This window comes from Vombatus ursinus, unplaced genomic scaffold (genome assembly GCF_900497805.2).
Source record: "Vombatus ursinus unplaced genomic scaffold, bare-nosed wombat genome assembly UNPS02014778.1, whole genome shotgun sequence".
Lineage (NCBI taxonomy): Eukaryota > Metazoa > Chordata > Mammalia > Diprotodontia > Vombatidae > Vombatus > Vombatus ursinus.
The window spans coordinates 27,856,575-27,875,479 of record NW_020954556.1 but is presented as its reverse complement, the minus strand read 5'-3'; the positions used below and the strand labels follow the sequence as shown (position 1 = coordinate 27,875,479).

General features: G+C 36.2%; 1 protein-coding gene across 7 annotated transcripts in view; it reads left to right on the top strand.

The window, feature by feature from the left end:
* EHBP1 (EH domain binding protein 1) overlaps nucleotides 1-18,905 on the top strand; it is a 392,318-nt gene that overhangs the window by 146,817 nt on the left and 226,596 nt on the right. For all 7 annotated transcript variants that reach the window (XM_027865114.1, XM_027865118.1, XM_027865117.1 and 4 more), the window contains exons 6-7: nucleotides 3,858-4,039; nucleotides 17,090-17,229. In XM_027865114.1, the coding sequence (XP_027720915.1) occupies nucleotides 3,858-4,039; nucleotides 17,090-17,229 (322 nt within the window). The remainder of the gene's footprint in view (nucleotides 1-3,857; nucleotides 4,040-17,089; nucleotides 17,230-18,905) is intronic.

Here is an 18,905-nt window from a genome sequence, read left to right as displayed (position 1 = left end):
TTGAAAGAGCCAAAAGAGAGACCATTCCATATATTAGGTCCCATCCTTTTCATCAGTTGTGCTGGTGGGTATTCTGCATCTCTTGCAGTGGCTCACTCAGGGCCTGTGTGAGGGTTCCAAGAAACAATCCTTTTAATTAAAATATATTCAAGTACTCTTGCATACAAGCAGTTCCTTAGGCATTAAAAGCAATCAACAAGGAGGTCCCCTTCGATCTCAGAAACCCCCCCAACAGTCTTAAAATCTGCTCTTATACTCTTCTTGCCCACAGGGTCCACAGCTGGGTCCCAGACCAAACTACCTGGAAGCCAATTTAACCCATACTGTCCAACATTTCACCGCAACCTCTTTGCTCAGTAGTCCTAGTCCAGTGGGAGTATGTGTCGGTGTGTGGGGTTGTTAACTCACACTTCTAATCTTGTTTCCACATAGAATAATAATTCCAATGGTTTCTCATTTTAGAGTGAGGAAACTGAGACCCAGAGAGGTTAAATGACTTGCCCAGTAAATTCCAAAATAGGGTTTAAAATCCTAGTCTTTTGTCTCCAGAGACAGAACTACCTGCAGCTATTCAAATATTTGAAGGCCACTGTCGTGTTACCTGTGTTCTTTTCAGGCCAGGCATCTCCAGTTGATGTACACAGTCATAGAAGCTAAGAGCATCTATTATGTGCTAGGCACTGTGCTAAATGCTGGAGATAGAAAGAAAGGCAAAAGAGAGTTCTGGCTCTCAACAACTTTACAATCTAATGGGAGAGAAACACACAAACTATGTACAAATAAGATATAGAGAGATAGATGCATGGACAGATAGAGAGACACAGACACAGATAGAGATAGATGATAAATTGAAAGTAATCAAAAGAGGGAAGTTACTGGCATCAAGAGAGATATATGAAGGAAATGTAAAAATAATGTATTTATCTTTCAGCAAAACGCTTGACTAAGTCTCTTGTGTTATGCTTGTGGGTAAGATTTGCATTAGTTAGGTGGATATGAAACTAGTTGAATGACCAGATTCAATGACTAATCTTTTAAAGGGACATTGTCACTTTGATTGGAGGTCTCTAGTGAAATGCTTCAAAGATTTGTCTTTGGCCCTGTTTTGTTAAATATTTTGACAGTGACTTAGATGAAGTCATAGCAAATAGTTCCTGTAAAAAAAAATTATAGGACCATAGATCTGGAATGAAAGTGACTACAGAGGTCATCAAGTCCAAACTGAGGCACCCAAAAGTTAAGTGACTTGCCCAAGATCATCCAGATAGCAAGAATCAGAAACAAAACTCAGAAGTTCTCTGACTCAAAATCCAATGTACTCTTCGCTTCATCACAGCTGAAGGTACAAAGCTATTTGTTCTTTACACTGTTAACATATACAGAGTCACAAAACTATAAAACAGTGATCTGGGGATTTTATTGGACTTCTAGCTCAATATGAGTAAAAAGTGTGATATTGAAGATAAAAAAGTTACTGTTATTCCAGGTTTCAATAAGAGAAGTCTTGAGGAAGTGAGGTAATAGTTCTGATGAAAATGTTCCATGGCTGTGCCACACCCAGAGTTCTATATTCAGTTCTACGGATCACATTTTAGGAAGGACATTAACAAGTTGAAGCATGTCCACAAGAGAGAAATCATGATGGTAAGAAGACTGGAGAACATGTCATATGAAAATTAATGGAAGGAACTAATGATGTTTAACCAGAAGAAAAAAAATTATAGAAGGGAACAGAATAGACATCTTCAGGTATCTGAAGTGTTGTCATGGAAAAGGAAAAGCCTTGTTCTGCTTAGTCCCGAAAAGAACAACTAGGAACAATAAAAAGAAAATGTAGAGAAGCAGATTTAGACTTGTGTAAAAAAAAAATTTTCCCCCAACAATTAGAACTACCTAAAAGTGGAATGGGTTACCTGGGGGGAAAGTTGGATTCCAAGTTGTCAGGAAGACCTGAGTTCAAATTGGTCTCAGACATCTTTCTAGACCTCACTCAAGGACTACTTTCAGCATTGTCTGGTAGTCAATTACTAATCTGCTTAGCTAATTAAACATGTAAAGCTGTAATTCTTTATTTTATCTTTTTGGAGACATTGATAAAAATTTACAAAATCTTACTCATCCTCTTGAACTTATAGTGTAGAGAAACTTTTCATACCTAGGTCGTTTTTAAACTAAAAAACAAATATTAATCAGCAGTTCATTTGTGTCCAACTCCACATGAACCCATGGACTTTGTCCATTGGCTTTTCTTGGCAAAGATACTGGAATGGTTTGCTATTTCTTTCTCCAGTGTGTCCTCATTTTATAGTTGAGGAACTGAGGCAAATAGGGGTTAAATGACTTGCTCAGGGTCACAGCTAGTATCTGAGACCATATTTGAACTCAGATTTTCCTAACTCCAGGCCCAGTGCTTTATCCATGGTACCACCCAGCTCTCCAATATTAATCAGTAAGAACTTAGATTTAGAGAAAGCATCACAAAACAACTCTCTAAAATTATTCGTATTTCAAGTTTCCTCTTAACTTATTGACATTTTTTGTTTTCAAAGTGAAAAAATAATTGGTAAGGGATAAAACTATTTTGAGAGTTAAACCCAATCTATTTTGTACAAAACAGTAACAAAAAAATGTGGAAATTTGCTTTGCAATGCTTTCAGAATTTGATGCTTAGAATCTTGTATTACTTGTAGTGGTAGTTAACTATTCTAAAGGTACAATAACAGATTATTGTTCATATCAGTGTATTAAAATGAAACACCCTGATCATACTTTTTCATTTTACACATTGTCAGAACCTTGGACCCTAATCTCTTTCTTTGATTGACAGTAGCGACCAGGAAAAGAACATTTGTATTGTTTGTGATAGTGGCATCTGTTCAACTTGATTCATTTGAGGGTATTTGCATATTCTTAAGTATTTCTTCTGAGAGGGCCTAAATCCTTCTCAAGTGTTTGATGCATTTTTGAAATTCATTCATAAGGTATCTACATGCACTAATACTTCTGTATAATATTGCCATGCATAATCTTGACAGATAAGGCTAGTTTTTTTAAACAAGGTATTCTTTGGGGATGTCACATTACATTCTGACTTATTCTGCTGGGCAGAAATGTCAAGTACTTTGGAAAAGGATGCTCAAATATTTTGATTAAATTAGTATTCCTCATTTGAGACAAGTTTGTCAACCACAATAAATGTACAAATTTTATTAAAAATAATTCAAAAGTATAGTTTCAGCTTTTTTATATCTTGAGTTACAAATCTAAGTTCTTTACATATTTGTTAAAGTATGAGATGTAATATAATATATTGTGTGTAAATTGTTTTAATTATTAAAAACTTGCCATGATACCACAATGAAATAAATATTGATGCTGATGTTTTTTTCTCCTAATTTTTAATATTTGCACTGGAAGCTTTTGAAAACTAAACCAAACTGCTACCATTTTTATTTCAAAACTTACCTGTTGATAATTTTTCAGAAACAAACAACAGGGTTATATCTAGTCTAAATCATTATCTTTTCCTTTTCTTGTACTCTTAGTCTTTTCATTCCCAGCCTTCCTCTTGATCCTCCATACTCTTCCCTTTGGGATCCTTGCTGTCTGCAATTCTATACTTGTTTCATTTGGAGATCAGAATTGTGGCCATGCCTAGAGCTTAATCAGAAATGGAACTCGAGACACAGCAATAACTTACCAACACCTTTTTTAAGTTACTATTATGTAGGACTTTGCTGAAAGAACAGTGTTTCCAACTTCTGCTTGGTTTAAGTAAGATAAAGTTTGTCAAAAAATTGTTCTTTTTGGCTGCTAATTAAATAAGATCAAATTGCATTACTATATTTATCTTTCAGGAATCTCCATCAGGACGTAGAAAAGCACTTGCTACTAGCAGCATCAATATGAAACAGTATGCAAGTCCTATGCCTACACAGACAGATGTCAAGTTAAAATTCAAGCCATTGTCTAAAAAAGTTGTATCTGCCACTCTTCAGTTCTCGTTATCTTGCATTTTTCTCCGTGAAGGAAAAGCCACGTAAGTTATTTTTCTATTAGATATTGTGCTTTAAATTTTCTTTCAAAGGAAGGACTGGGTAGTGAGTTGTTTTATACTATATGAGAACATCCTTCACCATATCATTCTTATCACACTTTGAGAATCTGAATGAAAGAGGGCGGAGCCAAGATGGCAGAGTAAAAGCAGTGACTTGCTTGAGCTCTCCCTCAAACCCCTCCAAATACCTGTAAAAAATGGCTCTAAACAAATTTTAGAGCAGCAGAACCCACAAAAAGACAGAGTGAAACAAATTTTCAGCCCAAGACAACTTGGATGGTTGATTGGAAAGGTTTATTGTGCCAGGCTGGGAAAGGAATGCAGTTCAGTGTGGGCACTCAGGCAAAGACCAGGCCTCAGTGAACTTGGAGCAGGCCTCAGGGGACTGAATCACCCAGTGAGAAGTGCTGCTGCAGCCCTGGGGCCATGGCTGCTTCTGGAGCTCTCAGCCCACAGACCAAGGGGGAATCTAGTGACTGATCAGAGGGGGATTGCAGAGATCTCTTTATTGGTGCTGAGGCAGGATTCTCTTGCTTTGTCTGTACTTGAATCTGAGTCACAGTTCTAAGTGGTGGTCCTGGGGTGAGAAGGAGTGCTGGCATGGTGGAGAGGGAATCTTCCTCACAGGTCCAAGGCAGAAAAGAGTGCTTGTGGTCACTCATAGACCAGAGCAAGGCCAGGAAAGGAGTAAACACCTCGCCCTTGATCATACTACCTTGAAAGAATGAAGAATTTACAGGTCCCTAGAAGTATCTCTGAAAACAGCTGCACAAAACCCCCAAAGCTTGGGACAGTACATTCTCCACACTGGAAGCAGACCCCTACCTTAACAAAGAGTTTAAAACTCAAGTAATTAGCTGGGATCATGAGCAAACTGTGCAAAAAAAGTCAGACCATAGAATCTTTCTTTAGTGACAAAGAAGATCAAAACATACAACCAGAAGAAGACAACAAAGTCAAAACTCCTACATTCAAAGCCTCCAAGAAAAATATGAATCAGTCCCAGGCCATGGAAGAGCTGAAAAAGAATTTTGAGAAGCAAGTAAGAGAAGTAGAGTAAAGACTGGGAAGAGAAATTAGAGTGATACAAGAAAATCATGAAAAACAAATCAACAGCTTGCTAACAGAGACCCAAAAAAATACTGAAGAAAATAACACCTTAAAAAAATAAACTAACTCAAATGGCAAAAGAGGTCCAAAAAGCCAATGAGGAGAAGAATGCCTTAAAATGCAGAATTGGCCAAATGGAAAAGGAAGCCCAGAAGCTCACTGAAGAAAATACTTCCTTAAAAATTAGAATGGAGCAGTTGGAAGCTAATGACTTTATGAGAAATCAAGACATTATAAAACAAAACCAAAAGAATGAAAAATTAGAAGACATTGTGAAATATCTCATTGGAAAAACAACTGACCTGGAAAATAGATCCAGGAACAGTAATTTAAAAATTATTGGACCATGTGAAAACCATGATCAAAAAAAGAACCTAGACATCATCTTTCAAGCAATTATCAAGGAAAACTGCCCTGATATTCTAGAACCAGAGGGCAACGTAGAAATTGAAAGAGAATCTGAATGAAATAAATTTTTTGTTATAATTATAGTCACTTATTTCAAGAAAATGAGCAGTAATACAAAAGTGAATATAAGTGGCATTAAATTTAAAAATTCACATTGTAAGGTGCCATTTGTGTTCTGTTGCCTTCAGGATCAAGTAGTCAGTCATTTTGTCATTCTGAAATATAGACTATTTAAGTTTGGTTAGCTATTTGAATCATCTTCTATAAGAAGCAATTCCCAGCCCTTTCAGCTGCTAGTGCCATCCTCATTCACATTACCTTCTATCTATTTTGTATGTCCTTAGTTATTTACATACATTCTTTTTTTTTACTTTTTTTTATTAATTTATTTTGCTTTATCAACAATCACTTCTATAAGCTTTTGAGTTTTAAATTTTCCTCCCCCTCCCTTCCCACCTCCTTCCCCAAGATGGTGCACAATCTGCACATATATATCACACATACATATACATTCCTATTAAACATGTTTTCACATTAGTGGTATTTTAAGTAAGAATTAGAACCAATGGAAGGAACCACCAGAAAGAGGAAACAAAACACAACAGAAGAAAAAAAATAGCAAATAGTATGCTTCAATCTGCATTCAAACTCCATAGTTCTTTGGATGTGGATAGCATTTTCTATCATGAGGCCTTTGGACATGTTTAGATCCTTGTATTGCTGAGAAGGATAAGTCTATCAATATTAGTCATTGCACAAATGTGGCTGTTACTGTGTACAGTGTTCTTCTGGTTCTGCTCACTTCACTCAGCATCAGACCATACAAGTCTTTCCAGGATTTCCATACATTCTTCCCCATCAGAATGTATGTTCTTTGAAGACAGGATCTGTTTTTTGCCTTATAATCCCTAACACTTACCAGAGTGCCTGGCACAGAAGAAGTGCTTAATAAATTCTTGTTGATTGACTGTTATGAAAAAGCCTTATATAAAAACAAAAAAGCTTATGGATAAAAAGAATGGATGCATAAGAGAAGAACTTTTAATGGTTTTTTACTCTGACTGAATTTTCCTAGAATTTTATCATTAGTCAACAAGCATTTATTAAGTGCTTACTATGTGCCAGACACCATGATAAAAGGTGGGGCAATTAATAGGTGATAGAAGCCACAGAAATGAATTGACTGATGCATAGTAAATAAATAAATTGTTCATATCATTGCTATCCTAAAGCATTATTTAAGCAACTAATTGTATGTGGTCCTATAATATTATACAGTTTTACAGAACTGCCTCTAGGAGATTTAAATTTAAGACAGGCAAAGTAATATGGACACACGTACCTAGAACACATAGATGACAGAAAAAGAACATTGAAGATAGTTGTATCATGTATATATAGGATAACAGTACATATCTTTTAGGATTTCACTATAAGGTTAATTATATAACTGGGGTGAGAGAAGGAAAGTAAGAATGAATTTTCTAACTGTACTTGAAAAAGCAAGAAGAAAAATACTACTGTCTTTCAAAGCAGATTCACATTGCATAATGTATTGAGTACAGTGGAAGAGAGAATAGTTACTGTTTATATTACTGTCTTGACCTGAATTTCAAATTCATCACATTTTGATGTTTGATACCAATTTACATAGCAACAAATTATTCAATTAAAAGCAACAAACAGAGATAGTTGACAGTAGTGATTCCCTCTTCAGGAAAGTTGAGAGCTAGTTTAATGAGATGAAATGATAGCCTGGAGAGGTACAGTTGAGGAATCCTTAGTGATCCATCCTAGAATACCAAGTCAGAGACCCAAACTAATTTTTCATCTGGCTCCACTACTTTGGAACTTCTCTGACTTCTCCACCATGCCCCAGGACTCTCATGATTGGGCTAAACCTCATCATCCTGTAACCTCATCAACTTTGATAACTCTACCTCATTACTGCCTGTACCTCACTGATTGGAGGGTAGGGCTATGAGCTTCAAATCAGACAAATCAGACATCTCTTCATTTGTCATTTGGAAGCACTACTTTGGGACTTTTTAACCATGCACCTGAATCAGGTGCATTTTCCCCATCCCCTGCTGTTCAGCTTCATTTTGTGTTTTATCTTCCCATATTAGATTGTGCCCTCCTTGAGAGCAGGGACTGTCTTTCTTTTTTAGTATTGTAACCCAAGTGCTTAGCATAATAGCACAGTTCCTGTCATATGCTGTTGTTATTTAGTTGTTTCAGACATTTAACACTTCGTGACCCAATTTGTAGTTTACTTGGCAAAGATAATGGAATGGTTTGCCATTTCCTTCTCCAGCTCATTTTATAGGTGAGGAAACTGAGGCAAACAAGGTTAAGTGCTTTGTCCAGGGTCACACAGTTAGTAAGTGTGAGGCTAGATTTGAACTCCAAAAGATATCTTCCTGACTTCAGGACTAGAACTCTTATCTTCTGAGCCACCTACCTACCTATCATAATAGTAGGTGCTTAATAAGTATTTATTGACAATTATTGACTCAGAAGTTTTATGAGTAAGAACATTATTAAGAACCCAAAATTGCAAGTAAAAACAATAAAAACAAAGGAAAGCAAATTTAGGAAGAAGTGATAAGACAACATTAATGGAAAACCCTTTTATTGAAATGTCTTTGTTGCTACAGGAAGTGCAAACTAATCAATAATATGTTCAGGAGCCTAGATGAGAGAAAATTCAGTCAAATCAGATGACCTGTGCTAATGAACCTGGAATTACTTTCATTTGAAAAAATAAAAACATTTAGCAGCTCCTTCCTACTCCTCACATACATTCACTTTCAGAATGTTCAAGTATCATGGTAATTTTCATTTATAAGCAAAAGTTATTTACCTATAGATGGAGTGTATGAAATAAGTCCAAAAATGGAATCACAAGGTCCTCTATGGGTAATGTCCACATGAATTCAGTCAGGAATATGTTTAAAAAAAGAAAAAATGGCTGAGTCATGTAGTTCTTTGGGGAAAAGAGTGGTTTAGAATGGCAATTTAGGACCAGGTTTTGCTACCAGGAATTAAAGAAGGTACCCACTCAGTAATCAATGTTGATGATACAGGGAAACAGTAGAATCTGTAGTATGTCACTATAGGCTATAAATATTTAACAACTATTAGATACCTAGCAAAACATGAACTGCTGGCTAGAATTATGCATCAGAAGGTTTCTATCTTTCATAGACTAATAACAACAAATTCCTGTACTACAAGTGTAAGCCTAAAAATATCTGGGAGAATACAACTAATAAACTTGACCATCATTATAGACTGAACTGTTATCACAGTTCATAATATTTATGCATAAAAATTTAAGAATGATATTTTTAGAGTTCTGGTGGCAGAGCCAAGATGGTAGAATAGAAGAAACACTTAGTCAAGCTCTCCCAATCCTTCCTTCAAAGCAACTTTAAAATGACACCTCAAATTGAACTCTGGAGTGGCAGAGCCAACAAAAAGTCAGGATGAGACATTCCTCCAGCCCAAGACAGTTTAGGAGGTCAGAAAGAGAGATCTGTGACATGGGGGTGGAATCAGGCTTGGAGCCCATGTGGATGAAACATTAGGTGTAAGAGTGTTCAGGGAAGACTAGTACCACTGGTGTGAGGGTGCCATGCCCTCTTCATGGTTGCTTTCTTCCTTTGGTGTCTACCTGATTTACCCAACTCTCGCCTCTGGTTCCAGGAAACTGTAGCTAATGGCCACACTGCAATAAAACTTTTTGGCAAACAGTCTAAACCAGGTTAAGGGTAACCAAGGGGGACTCATACATATTGGTGAGTTAGGGGGTGTCTACCCCAAGCTCATGAAGACTTAAGTTGCCAGATGAGAACAGTTTATTCCAGCAACCATGAAGACAGCTGCAGCAGGGACTGTGGAGTGCTTAGAACTTGGTTAGACATCAAAGATGTCAAAACCCCCATTGCATCCCAAGTAATCGCCAATCCTTTTGACTTTAGTCTTGCCACTGAACTCTGATGACTCTGGAAGAGAGAATGAGGCCTGGTACTTCTTGCAACTCTGCCTCACTTAAATCCAATTTATGCAGAAGTCAAGATACCATTTATACTGGAGTGGGGAACCTGCAGCCTTGAGCCACAGGTGGCCTTCTAGGTCCTTGGGTGTGGCCTTTTGATTGAGTCTAAGTTTTACAGAACAAATCCTTTTATTAAAGGGATTTATTCTGTGAAGTTTAGATTCAGTCAAAGGGCCTCACTTGAGGACCTAGAGGGCCACATATGACCTTAAGGTCGCAGGTCCTCCACCCCTAATCTATACCATGAAAAGACAACTCATGGATTGGTAAAAGAGGCACAAAAAACTTAAGAAAATAACACGTTAAAAAACAAAATCAGCAAAATGGAAGAAATACAAAAATTCATTGATGAAAATAGCTCCTAAAAAGCAGAATTGGCCAAATGGGAAAAGAGGTACAAAAACTCAGCAAAGAAAATAATTTCTTAAGATTAGAATGAACAAATGGAAGCTAATGATTCCATGAGACCTCAAGAAATAATAAAGCAAAGTCAAAAGAACAAAAAATTGGAAGAAAATGTAAGATATCTCATTGGAAAAACAACTGACCTGGAAAATAGATCTAGCAGAGATAATTTGAGAATTATTGGACTACCTGAAAGCCGTAATCAAAGAAAGAGTCTATACATTATATTTTGAGGAATTATCAAGGAAAACTACCCTGATACCCTAGAACCAGAGAGTAAAATAAAAATTGAAAGAATCCACTGATCACCACCTGATAGAAGTCCCAAAATGAAAACTCCCAGGAATATTGTAGTCAAATTTCGGGGTTCCTAGATCACAGAGAAAATACTTCATGCAGCCAGAAATAAACCATTCAGACAGGTACCATAATGCCACAATCAGGATCACCCAAGAATTAGTGGCTACCATGTTAAAAGAGTAGAGGTCTTGGAATATGATATAGATTGATATCTCAAAATGTATATCAAAATAAGGTCAAAATAGATAAATGATTTAGACATAAAAATTGATATCATAAGAAAATTAGGGGAGCATGGAAAAATGTATCTGTCAGATCTATGGATAAGGGAAGAGTTTATGACCAAACAAGAGATAGAGAGGATTAAAGGAAATAAAATGGATACTTTTATTTACATGAAATTAAAAAGCTTTTGCACAAACAAAATTAATGTAGCCAAAATTATAAGGGACATAAGAAACTGGGAGAAATTTTTTATAGTGAATTTCTCTGATAAAGGCCACATTTCTCAAATATATAAGGAACTGAGCCAACTTTATAAAAATAAGAGCCATTCTTCATTTGATAAAATGGTCAAAGGAATACGAGCAGGCAGTTTTTAGAAGAAATCAAAGCTATCAATAGTGTCTTGAAAAAATGCTCTAAATCATTAATAATTAGAGAAATGCAAATTAAAATGACTCTGAGATACTACTTCACTCCTGTTAGATTAGCTAACATTAAAAAAATGATAAATGCTGGTAGTGGTGAGGAAAAATTGGGATACTAATGCACTGCTGGAGTGGTGAACTAGTCCAACCATTCTGGAGACCAATTTGGAACTACACCCAAAAGGTTAAAAAACTGTATGTTCTTTGACCCAGTAATATCACTACTAAGTCTGTATCCCAAAGAGATCAAAGAAAAGGGGAAAAGGCCTAAATTATTTGTTTAGAAATATAAAATATTTCTATTTTGTGTAATATGCAATATAATATTATATATGTATATATAATATTTGTATGATATATTTGTACAAAAATATTTATAGCAGCTCTTTTTTTGTGGTAACAAAGAGTTGGAAATTAAAGGGATGCCCATCAATTGGGGGATGGCTGAACAAGTTGTGGTATGTGATTATGGTGGAATACTATTATGCTATATGAAATGATGAGCAGGATGCTTTCAGAAAAACCTGGAAAGTTTTATATGAATTCATGTAAAATGATGTGAGCAGAACTAGGAAAATTGTACGTCATAAAGTAAGTATTGTAAAGATGATCAACTCTGAAAGACTTAGCTCCTCTGCTCAAGACAACAACCCAAGACAATTCCATAGGACGCATGATGAAAAATACTCTCCACCTCCACAGAAAGAACTGATGAACTCTGAATGCAGTTGGAAGCATACTTTTTTAACTTGATATTTCGTGTGTGTGTGTGTGTGTGTGTGTGTGTGTGTGTTTTCTTTTGCAACATTGCTAATATGGAGATATGTTTTCCATGACTGCACATGCGTAATCTACATCAAATTGCTTGCATTCTCAAGGAGGATGAAGGGGCAGAAGGGAAGGAGAGAATTTGAAACGCAAAGCTTTTAAAAATGAGTGTTAAATTTTTTTAAACATGTAATTGGGAAGTATTTAATGAAATACATAAAAATATGTTTTAAAAAGAACAATGTTTTTCATAGATGTTTCTATACCAAATTTTTATAACCTCTAACCTATATGGAACAAAAAGATTATAAAATATAGAGATCTAGCAGAGGCAATCAAAAGCATGTGGAAACAGATGAGGAGCATGTCAGTCAATCAAATCAGTCAGTCATTCCTTTTTTGTTTGCTTTGGAGCTATACCAAAGATGTTCTCAATGAATCTCTGGATTAAGTATTAACATATATCCTTATACTATAATTTCACTTTATCCCACTATGCAATAGTTTTCAGAACATTAAATGTGAAAGAAAAAAGCACAGTCTGTCCTAGGTTTATTTATCTTAACACCATCAAAAAAAAAAAAATAGAAACAGGGCTCAGACTCTGGTGGCAACGATCGGCTCACATGGCCCACCCCTCCACACAACCCCAGCTAAGCCGCCCCACCTTCTCTCCTGAACCCAAGCCGTGGCACTAGGACCATGCTCTTCTACTCCTTCTTCAGGTCACTTGTGGGAAAGGATGTGGTCGTGGAACTCAAGAATGACTTGAGCATCTGTGGGACCCTGCATTCTGTGGATGAGTATCTCAACATCAAACTAACAGATATCAGTGTTACAGACCCAGAAAAATATCTTCACATGCTTTCTGTGAAAAACTGTTTTATTACTACAGCACACTTAGCTACTACAGAATGCAGCTTAGAAGGAGGCTATGCAGCAGAAACAGTAGTGATTGTCACTACTGCCTGTGTGACATTTACAACCCCCTCCCAACCTTCCCCCCCAGTCCCTCAGCTCAAGATCCTTGTTTTAAAGTGAGGGGTTTTGTTTTGTTTTGTTTTGAAAGGGCAGGAGGGAATAATAGAATGATTTCTAAAAGTGATAGTGCAGGGGAAAGGTTATCCCCTGTAAGTGACAGGAAGGATGGATAGGGGAGGGGGGAGGTGTTGCACAAAGCATTCATCTTGTCCTCTTCCCAAACTCCTCATTTCTTTCTCCTTGCTGGAAAGCTGAAAGCGGGTGGAAGTAATGGGACTGTCTCCCCAGGAAAAAGATGTATCTCAAATTGGGAAATAAAAAGAACCTGTCCCGCATCGGGAATAAAGTTTAAGCCTTGGGGGAAAAAAATAGGAACAACATATTAATTATAACTGACACATATAGCACTTTGAGCTTTGCAAAGTTCCTTACATACATTGTCTCATTGGATTCTCATTACTACCCAGTGAGGTAGGTACTTATTATTTTGCCTCCAATTTGTAGAAGAAGAAACTGATGCCCAGAGGTGATCCTACCACATGTAAGCGTATGAGGTAGATTGAATTCAGTTCTTTCTAACATGAGGTCTAGCATTCTTTTAATTATGCAATGTCTCTAGAAGCGTATACCATTCTTTATAGGGTTTTAACTGTGAAACAGAGGAGATATTTAGGACATTAGCTAGAAAGGATGGCATGGTAAAGGGAAAGGTTTGTTTTGAAGATAGTGGACAACTAAGCATAATTAACTAATTAATGCTTATTTATTAAGATTGGAGTGCAAAGGAGAAAAGGATGGGTAAAAATAGGAGAGTTCCTGTTTGCTCTGAGCATCATGATCAAAACCTTAAGGCTAAAAAAAGAAAAAAAAACCTTAATGCTAACTTTGATTATTCCCTCTTCTACTCCTTCCACATCCAATCAGTAGCTAAGTCGTATAAATTCTACTTCTACAATATTTCTTAATATGTGTCCTTTCTAACAGAAGTTAAGTCCTTAAACTTCACTTAGCACAACCACTTATTATTTTATAAATGAAGAAACTGAAATTTAACTCAAATACCCCTATTAAATGCCTTGCCTGATCTTCAAATTGTTAACTGTCCTCCCCAATATACCTCATGTAGTATTTTGTAATTTTCTTATCCACTTATCCTTTTGTAACTGTATATTACAATTAACTATATTTATGTTTTATGTCTCCACTAGACTGTGAGTTCCATGAGGTTCAGGAAACATGTCTTACCTAAGTTTCTTCCCCTAACACCTCCCACTTCCCATGCCCCATGCCTGAAATAATATTTGGCAAATGGTCATGTTTAATAAGCATTTTCTAAAATGAATAATTTTCATAGCACTTTAAACAACATGTTTTTTTTAAATTAGTGATTAGTATTTAATTTATTCTTAAGTAATTAGTTCTCTCAATTATTCCTTTTTAATTCATAGGATAAGTGATTTTTTAAAAAAAAACTGCTTAGTGATAATAGTTGGCACAATAGCTAGTGTTTATATAGTTCTTTAAGGTTTATAAAATATTTTATAAATTTTATTGAAATTTATACTCACAATAACCCTGGCAGGAGGGTACTCCATTTTCCCCATATGAAGAAACTTAGGTAGACAGAGGTTAAGTGACTTGCCTAGAATCATTCAGCTAGTAAGTGTATGAGGCCAGATAATCTGTCATATTGTGAAACTTTATTTCATTTCAGCATTGAATCTTAATCAGAATTGCAAAATGCTCCAGCATTTTGTGAAAGAATTCTTGTTTTGTTTTTTAAATTATTTTTAGAGTCAGAAAACTGAGTTTCAGTTCCAGGTCTGCTTATTAATTTTGGCAAATTTAATAGTATTTTTTTAACCTATTTTACCCAGCTATTAATTCTCTTTTCATTATTTTATTGCATCACTCTCATTTATTTTCCCAATTTTTCCTCTATCACTTTTATGTGATTTTGAAAATAAATTTTTAGCACTTACAGGAATTCTTTTTTGGGCTTTTGTCCAATTCACATTTTTTCTTTTGAGTTTTTCTTTGTAGCTGTTTTGACTTGATTGTCTTCTTCTGAGTTTGTGTCTTGATCTTCCTTGTCACTACAGTAGCTTTTTATTGGCAGGTTCTTTTTTGTTTTTAAATGTTTGCTCATTTTTCCAGCCTATTTCTTGACTTTGAATTTTATGTTAAAGTTGAACTCTGTTCATGTGGGGAAAAGAGGGGTGCTATCTCAAACTTCAGGCTTTTTGGTGCTGCTTTTTGCACAATTAGTTCTGGTGTGTTTGTAAGTTTTCAATGCTTCCAAAGAAGTGTGATCAGGGGAGAGGTATGGTTACTGCTGACGTTGTCTGTACACTGGTCCTTAATTAGGAAGGGCCTCTGATCTCTGGCAGCTGCAAGCACTCTTTCTCCTCAGGGCCTCTGCTTCCTTGTGACCACAAGTGTTACCCCAATGGAACTTCAACTCAGAAGTGGATATGGGCAATGGAGTGACCAAATAGTGCCCAGTCCTGTGCTCAGTCCTGTGCCCAGTGCTAGCACACTTGTCCTTTATATTTTTTTTTTCTGACCAGTTGTTCAGTCTCCTTACTGGCTCTGGGCTGAAAGCTCCCCATAGTACCATGGCTGCTATTGCTACCACCTCCAAGGCCTACAGGTAGTGTTGCCAACATGTGTGTTTCAAGCCAACCCCTGCCCCAGTATCACAGACCTCTCTTTCTGACCTCTTAACTTGTCTTGGCTTTGAAAAATGTCACCCCAGGGGGCAGCTAGGTGGCGCAGTGGATGGAGCATCAGCCCTGAGGTCAGGAGGACCTGAGTTCAAATCCGGCCTCATACCAAACACTTGACACTTACTAGCTGTGTGACCCTGGGCAAGTCACTTTACCTCAATTGCCTGGAAAAAAAAAATGTCATCCCAGAATTTAATTTGGGGCATTATTTTAAAGTTTTTGGTTTTTTTTTTTTCTTCAGGGAAACATTGGCAGAACTGGGGTGTATAGTGCTTCCTCTACTCAGCCATCTTGGCTCTGCCTCCAGTAACATGGTCATGTAAGAATTATGTCAGGAAACCAAAACCTAAAATGAGCTTATGGGCATGATGAATGCTAAGGACAACCAAAAATGTTTTTAGCTATATTGGTTGTAAGAGAAAAAAAAAATAATTTGATAAGACTGTTACTTAGGATGTGTGGAATGCTAATAACAGTCAGTGGTGAGTTATCTGAACTACTGAACTGTTATTTTGCTTCTTTTTTCTATTTCAAAAGAAATAATCTTTTGATTTGGGGAATAATATTAATGACATAATTCTCAAATTTGCAGGTGATAGAAAGCTTGGTTTTATATACTGGAAAACAGATTCTGGATTCAGAAATACCTCAACAGGCTAAAATGTTAGGCCATATAGAATATGATGAAATTTAATAGGCATAACTGTAAATTCCTACACTTGGATTCAAAAACTGTTTCATAATTATAGCTAAAGAGAGGTCAAATTACCCAACAGTGCCTGTGAAATAGACCTAGGGATCATGGCATACCATAAGCTCAATATGTTCTGCAGTATCACATGACAATCCCCCAAATTAATGTGATCTTGGATTACATTTAGGGAAACACAGTGTCCTGAATAAGGGAAATCATTGTTCTGCTATAAATATATACTGGCCATGCCATATTTGGAGTACTATATTCAATTCTGGGGACTATGTTTTAGAAAGATGTTAACAAGCTAGAAAACATCCATAAAGAGAGGACCAGAATGGTGAGAGGACTAGAGAATATTGCCACATGAGAATCAGTGGAATGAATTGACAGTGCTTTAGACTGGAGAACAGGAGATGTAGAGGGGGAGGACCTGACAGCTGTTTCCAGGTACTGAAAGACTGTTATGTGGAAGAGGAAGTAGACTTGTTCTGCTTAGCTCTGCAAGGCAGAACTTGGATATTATAGAGTGGTAGATTTAGATACGATCGAAAGGAAAATTGGAGGTGGTGTATTGTCTTAGACTGGAGTCCTTCAAGCAGAGCCAGTATGAACGCAGGGGAGATTCTTGGTTTTCTTCAGTCAGGTACGGATTGCCCTCGTTGTCCTTTAAGGTCAATTTCTGCTTTTAGATTCTATAAGGAAGTATTTTTCAGGTCTGTTCTTTTTAATTTGTTTGTTTATGAAGTTCAATTTTAAAGTTAATTTGATTTTGCCATGGTACTTTACTGTCCTTCTTAATAGTGAGTAATTAGCCCTATATTTTATGGCCAAAAGCAGTGGAAGATGTTTGTTTTATAAGAACAAAATATGAATACTATTACCATTTGATGACATAAATTGTATTTTGAATGATTGGTTTAGGGATGAAGACATGCAAAGTTTGGCCAGTTTGATGAGTATGAAGCAGGCTGACATTGGCAATTTAGATGACTTTGAAGAGGACAATGAAGATGATGAAGAAAACAGAGTGAACCAAGAGGAAAAGGCTGCAAAAATTACAGGTTAGCCTTGTCATATCATAGCACAAAGTTTCTTTTGTTTTTGTTTTTGGCCAGGGTTGGGGGAGGGAGGAGGTGGTGGGATGGTGAGGATCATGGAACTTTTATTCTGGTTTCTCAGAAAACCATTTGACTCAGTAGATAGTTTTTCGGTAGTTTTCCTTTATCATACCCTTTCTGAAGAAGAAACTTTATGACACCTCTCTGCATACTGTCTAGGCTTCTGAAGACGCATTGCTGCTACAGTTTTGTAGCTTTGCAGTAATTTAAGATAAAGTCTGAGTACAGGTAAAAGTATGAAAACTTACCTGAAACTATTAATTCACTACTTCTTGTGGCAATGTATGGATGGATTTTTATGTAATAATATAATTGCCGTTGGTTACCAATCTACCCTAAGACATGACAGAGAAGGTGACAAAAATAGATATGTGTCAACCTCCCTTAGCTTATGCTCATTTATTGCAATTTTGAATTTATTAATTTAATAAAGAACCAGACAATCCATCAATTTACATGTTTGTCATGTTTGGCAGCATCTAGAAGCTCCTATGCAGCTGGACCCTCAAACTTCATCAATTAAAAAACTTCTCATAAGACACTAAATAATTTAGAACTGTTTTTTTTAAACATAGTAACTAAATGATTATATCTATATCCACATCTGTATCTATATCTACAATGTCTACATCTCTATATCTAGATATAGATACAGATATAGATATAGACATAGACAGAGAGGTTAAGCTCTGTGTGTGTGTGTGTGTGTGTGTGTGTGTGTGTGTGTGTGTGTGTGTGTATGAGAGAGAATAGAACAAGCAAATTTAAAGAAACAGTATTTTGCAACCTATTACCTTGAGAAAAATCAAGGACTTTTGGTGACAGCTGATCATAAAAGCATCTTCATGTACTTCTTTTAGTTAGTGAATTGTACAAGAAACCTGGAGAAATGGCGTACTATTTGTTTTCTCAACTTCTTCCATAAATTCTGTCCCCACTAGTCTGTCTCACATTTATTTCCTTTTACTTTGATCTTCTCTTATACTTATTTTATTTATGACTGTTTAATTCTACATATGTTGCTGCATTTTGTTTTAGACTGTTTTTGTTGTGCAGATCTTGTTTCCCTTCCTACAGTTTACATCGGGCAGGAAAACTATCTTTTATTTCTTGGATATTTCCCACGACGCCTGGTTCATGTCGTAGGTTATGTGACTGTATTAGTTAGTCCTTTATAAGCTCACATATTGAGTTATAGGCTTCGAGAATTGGAAGGGCCTCGGAGGTCGTTGAGGGCACTCCAAGTCTTGTTGACTCCTTCTCCTTAGAAAGGATGACGTAGATTATTAGTGTAATCTGTCACCCTTCCAATATTGCTGCTGGTAACAATTCTATGAGCATGTAGAAAAAATATATGTAAAAATGCTCCTAATGTTTAAAAGGATTCTGACAATGTATTTTGTTTACATGAAATTATATTACTTAAGGACTTCTGTATATCAGTATTTTCTATAGAAAAGTGATTGTGACAGACATAAGGGCCCTTCTGGTATTCTTCATTTTTTAAAAATTTTATTATTAAAAATTAAACACAGGGTCATAGATCTAGAACTATGAAGGGACCTTACTAATCAGCTGTGTTAATTCTCTCATTTTATAGATAAGGAAACTGAGGCCCA